Below are 5,374 nucleotides of genomic sequence, written 5' to 3'. Positions count from 1 at the left end.
GGTCTGGCCATGGCGTGGTCTGGCAGTGGCTGGCCTGGCCGTGGCCAGCTGGCCGTGGTGTGGTCTGGCTGTGGCTGGTCTGGCCGTGGCTGGCCTGGCCATGGCCGGCTGGCTGTGCTGGAGCACAGGTGGAGGAGGGGCATTGAGCGGCATCCTGAGAGGCTGAGGGTCGTGGCGAGCGTTGGGTGCCTAGCCCGGGCCTCAGGGTGCCGCACCGCACAGGCACAGAGGGGTGAAGCGACCATCCCGGCCTGGGCACAGCCCCGCCCGCCCCGCTGTGCCGCCCAGGCCTGGCTCTCCTTCACACTCCACTCAGAATGTTTTGGTGAAGAACTTGACATAGCTCAGGTTGGTGGGGGGGCTGTGTCTCTCCCCCTGGTCCCTCCAGGTCCCTGAGCTTCCCGTGGCTCTCAGGCATGGACAGCATGTTGGCCGAGGGAGGATGGACAGACAGACACTCCCTCCCAATGGGTAGTACTGGTCTTCAGCACCTTGCTCTGAAGTTGAGTGCTTTGTGAGGGCTCCGTCCGGGCCTCCTTCAGACATGCGCCTTCCTCCCAGGCTCCCTCCTTCCTGGGGTCTCCACCGGGACACTTCCTTGTAGGGAAACCAGCAGTGGGAGGCCCTGGTGGGGGTGGACGGGCTGCCCCCCCCTCCTGAGCCGGCTGCAGCTGCAGCGGGGAGGGACAGCAGCAGGTGACAGCCGGCTATAAATAGGAGTGTGAGCCGCCGGGCACCGAGCTGGGCGGGAGGCAGCTGCAGGCAGCGTCATGGGGTCCCGCAGGGCCCTGAGCCGCGGCTGGGCCTTGGGGGGCCGTGCTGAGACCGGGGCAGGGGGCGATGGCGAGGAGGATGGGCCTGTGTGGACCCCGGGCCCCGCCAGCCGCAGCTACCTGCTCAGTGTGCGCCCTGAAACCAGGTGAGTGGCCCAGAGGGTGGTCTGGCCCCCACCCCCACCCCCGGGCTGGCCCTGGGCCATTCTGATGACCCCCCCAGGCCTCAGGCCTCTGGCTGGCCAGGCCCTATTTGGGGGTGACTTCAAGGCTCTCCTTATCTCCCCAGCCTGGCTGCCCAGGGCCTAGATTCCACTGAGCGCGATAAGCAGCAGGCTGGAATTCCTGCGGGGGTCGGTGGGCCGCGGGTGAGCAGGCGCTGGAGGTGGGGGTGTCCTCAGGAGCTGGGCCTGCCTGGGGCGCAGGGCTGACAGCTTTGGCTCTGGTGTGCCAAGCGCCCTGTCAGGTTGGTTTTGGGGTGCGTGAGGGTTGAGGTACCCCCTCGGTGGGAGTTCAGCTCTTTGGTGGGACACCCCCCCCCCGACAATAGACAGTCCAGACCCAGGACACCTGCCTTGCCATGGAGACAGACGCTTCCTGCCGCCGCCGGCCGTCTCCCTCTCACAGGCTATTTCCAAAGGAAACAGGGCTGTCTGGCCCTGGCCGGCGTGCGCTCCTCAGCCCCAGCACTTGGCTTGTTGTGTGTGATGTGGAAAACGAGCTCAGTCCTCCCAGCCACCATCCACAAAAGAGCACAAAAAACAAAAAACTTGGCATCCAGGACGTGCCTCGTGGACCGGCCACGTCCCCTTGACCTTGGAGCTGGGAAGGGTCACGGGTAACCGGAACCTGTTTCTGCAGAAAACCCGTCCAATGGCGTCACATGGCCGGCCGGGCGGAGGCCGGGGTTAGGGACTGAGTCAGACTGCACAGGCCCCCGGCTGCCAGGAAAAAAAAAAAAAAAGAAGGCCCATTTCCCTAAGTGTGGACCTGTGGAGATGGACGCGGCAATTCACCGTGGGCATGTACTCCACCCCACCCCACCGTCCACGGCCACGGCGCTGCGGGGCTTTGTACAGGACAAGAAAAGACAGAGGCGAGGGAGGAAGGGGGGAAGGGAGGCTGGAAACGGGAGGACGGGGCGCTGGGCTGAGCGGTGGTTGGTAGACGCAGTCGGGCTGGGGCACACATGTCAGCCAGCACCCTTGGGCCCCAGCGGGAGGCTCCCGAAGGAGGCTCTTTATGTCTTTAGAGGCGCAGGGCAGAGCAGCGAGGGAGTGTTCAGCAGGCCACGGAGCCCCCTAACATTTTCAGGGGAGATGAGAGCCCCGTTTGTTTGGCCCCAGGGCTCCGGCACCCTGGGACTGCGGGTGTGGGAGGAGGCAGCTGCAGGCAGGCTCGGCTCTCAGGGCTGGCCAGGCCTGTGCGGTGGGCAGAGATGGAGAATAGGGGTCCCCGGGGGACCTGCCCGGCTGAGCCCCGCCCACCCGGGGACTGAGAGGCAAATTCTGCCCCCACTCCTTGTGGCGCCAGCATTTCGGGGTCCACCCTTACACAGATCTATCATGGAGTCCTTTGGCCGGGGCCTGTGAGGATGGGCTGGCGGGGTGGGGGGTGGTGGTGGGCAGGAGCTGGGATGTTTCTCCAGGGACCCCGCCCCCACCCCCCCAGCCCCGAGCCTCCCTGGGCGGGGCCAGTCCTTGCTAGCTCAGAGGTCAGAGGTCAGAGGTGCGCAGGCCGTCCTCAGCGCCCAGTCATCCTGCCTTGGGGACTTCACCCCTTCTGTAGGGGTGGGGGGGGCGGGGAGGGGGAACTGCACCCTTGAGGGGAAGGGGGTCTGAGCAGCCAGCTTTTGTGGGCACCCAGAGGCTCCCAAAATCCCTGCCTGCTCACTCCGGGGAGGCGCCGGCCCCTGGGGCCAGGGGCCCCAAACCTTTGCCAGGCCGTAGCCTCTGCCCAGCTCAAGTATGGCAGGCGGCCTCAGGCTTTTAGGGAAGCAGAGGCATCAGTCAGAGCTTCTTCCTTCATACTAGGAGTTGAACGCAGGGCCTTGCTTGTAGGCAGGAGCTCTACAACTTGAGCCACCCCTCCAGTTCTTTTTTTGCCAATCCTGAGGCTTGAACTCGGCCTGGGCGCTGTCCCTTAGCTTCTTTGCTCAAGGCTAGGGCTCTACCCCTTAAGCCACAGCGCCACTTCCTGCTTTTTCTGTGTATGTGGTGCTGAGGAATTGAACCCAGGGCTTTGTGCACGCTAGGTGAGCACTCTACCCCTGAGCCACCTTCCCAGCGCCCCCCCCTTCCACTGGACGGCTCTGTCCTGACCATCGCAGAGGTGGGCAGTGGGGAGGCGGTTCGCTCTGGTCAAGCGACACAGCTGCGGGTTCCCCCTTCTGAAGACAGGGAGCCTCCGGCAGCCCAGCCCGGGCCCCTGCCTGGCCTTGTGTGAGCAGGCCTCGCTGGATTGGGGCGTCAGGCAGGGTTTGGGCTCAGGCCCCGCCTGCACAGGAGAACTTGTCATTTTCTAAGTTAGAAAGCGGACTCCCTGTATCCTTCCCAGAAACCAGATCCAGACAACAGAGCTGTCTCCCAGTTCCCTGGAGGGGGTGGAGCGAGTCAGGAAGGGGTGGGGGGGGGGGGGGGGGGGGGGGGGGGGGGGGGGGGGGGGGGGGGGGGGGCAAAGCCAAAGCCGGCTCTGCCTGCCCAGCCGCCCCGGGAGCCAGGGCTCGAGGCAAGGCCGCCTCCTGCCTCTGCGGATCAGGGTCGGCCCTTCTTGTTGGTCCTCTCCCCCCCGCCTCTTCCTTCATGGAATAGTGTGCTGGGCACCGTCAGCCAGCACAGAGCTCTCCAGAGCCAGAGGTGAAGACAGGTCGGGGAGGACGGGGCTGAGCAGAGGAAGGAGGGCCCGAAGGCTGGGATGTGTCTCTGTCACTCAGGGACGGGGGTCTCCAGCGGTCTGAGCGTTGGGAGGGAGGGCTCCCCGTGTCGCAGGGGGGGGGGTACCAGCACATTAAGAAGGGCCTTTGCTGTTGAACCAAAGACCTGAGTGGGAGTAAGGTGGTATTTTGTTCCAAGGAGTGCTGGTCAACAAACGTGGAGCCGCAGGGCCAGGTTCGAACCAGCACAAACAGGCATGGTGAGGAAGGGAGAGAGGCCGGCCAAGGCTTGCTGAGGGGTGGAGTCCAGGATGGCGGTTCCGAGCTCCAGGGTTTGGGGGACACTGTTAGTAAACACAAACCCAGTAACACTGGATGGGTGGCTGGGTTTGGGGGAGAGGGTGAGTTTGGTTTTGTGTTTTCAAAGAGATGGAACTTTGCCGGGTGCCTGTGGCTCAAGCCACCGGGCTGACCTCTGAGGACTCAGGTTCGAAGCCAGCCCGGGCATCCAAGTCAATGAGTCTCTCGTCCCCAATTAACTACCAAAAAGCTGGAAGTGAGCTGTGACTCAAATGGTAGAGCGCTAGCCTTGAGCATAGAAGCCCAGGGGCAGCGCCCAGGTCCTGGTTCAAGCCCCAGGACTACCACAAAAAGAATGAGAGACTCCATCTTGGGGCTTTCTTGTAGGGACAGCCGGAGCGGGGAGGCTGGGTTAGCCCCCTCCGTCTCCCATGGGGCCGAGGTCTGTGGTACCCTCCGTGAGCTCCTCTAGGGGGTGGCGGGAGAGGGCCAGAGCCAGGATGGCCCCTGGGGTCCTCAGGGGCCCCTGGTGCCCCCCAGCCCAGCCCAGCCTCCAGGCAGGCCCGGGGCACGTGCTGGTCTGAGAGAGCTGGTGGCCCCAGCCCTGCTGAATTAACTGCTTTGTCTTTCTCCTCGTCTCCACTCCCCCAGCTGGTCTGCCTGGCTGTTTAACACATTAATGGAGGGGCTGTCCAAGCCACCTGTCTGCTGACAGCCCCTTGTCTGGGGATTTCCAGGGATGTGTGCGGGATGGTGGCAGCGGCCTGCGGCTGGCGCGCTCGCGTGGACCCGGCACAAGGATCCCGCTGGAGCGAAGACGTGCCTTTCTCCAAACCCAGCCTGGAGCCTCCTGCCCGCTAACCCATTCCCGGGTTCTGTCCCACTTACCGAGCTCTTGATTCCAGATCTGCGGGTGTCCAGTGGGGCGGCCACTTGCTAACCGGCAGGAACCGGCCGAGACAGCTGGTCCCTCCTAACAGACAGGCCTCTGGCCCCCGATGGCGGCCGGGCGACGCGGGTGGACTGTTGCTGGTTTGCTCTCCTCCTCTCCTTGCTTCCCAGCCTAATGATTCCATTTGCTGTTTCCGCTTAGCTTATCAAGCAGCCGGCTGTGCCACCCCAGCGCTGGAAGGTAAACCCGCCACGGCGTCACGTTGCTCGGTCTGGCCGAGGCCGCAGGGGGACTGCGTGCGCACTAACCGGGCCGCATGGGGTCGGGGGCCCTCACGCGGGACTCCACCATGCTTGCACGGCCGTCCAGAGGGGCCTGGGATGGGTGCGAGGTCATCTCCGCGCCCCGGGAACAGATGCCGTGGCAACAGGGCCGTAGCCGTGGCCACAGCCACCGGCCACATGCCTTGCACCCTTGCCCGTCCCGGGGCTCTCGGTGCCCGTCTCCTTCTAGTCACCGTCCCTGCCCCCCCCCCCA

The 5,374-nt window shown here is 64.7% G+C and overlaps 1 protein-coding gene across 1 annotated transcript in view; it reads left to right on the top strand.

The window, feature by feature from the left end:
• The first annotated feature begins 770 nt into the window (after nucleotides 1-770).
• Alpk3 (alpha-kinase 3) overlaps nucleotides 771-5,374 on the top strand; it is a 29,429-nt gene continuing 24,825 nt past the window's right edge. The window contains exons 1-2 of the mRNA XM_013011860.1: nucleotides 771-919; nucleotides 5,039-5,077. Of these exons, the coding sequence (XP_012867314.1) occupies nucleotides 771-919; nucleotides 5,039-5,077 (188 nt within the window). The remainder of the gene's footprint in view (nucleotides 920-5,038; nucleotides 5,078-5,374) is intronic.

Source organism: Dipodomys ordii, unplaced genomic scaffold (assembly GCF_000151885.1).
Source record: "Dipodomys ordii isolate 6190 unplaced genomic scaffold, Dord_2.0 Scaffold15, whole genome shotgun sequence".
Taxonomy (NCBI): domain Eukaryota; kingdom Metazoa; phylum Chordata; class Mammalia; order Rodentia; family Heteromyidae; genus Dipodomys; species Dipodomys ordii.
This window is presented reverse-complemented; position numbering and strand designations above follow the sequence as displayed.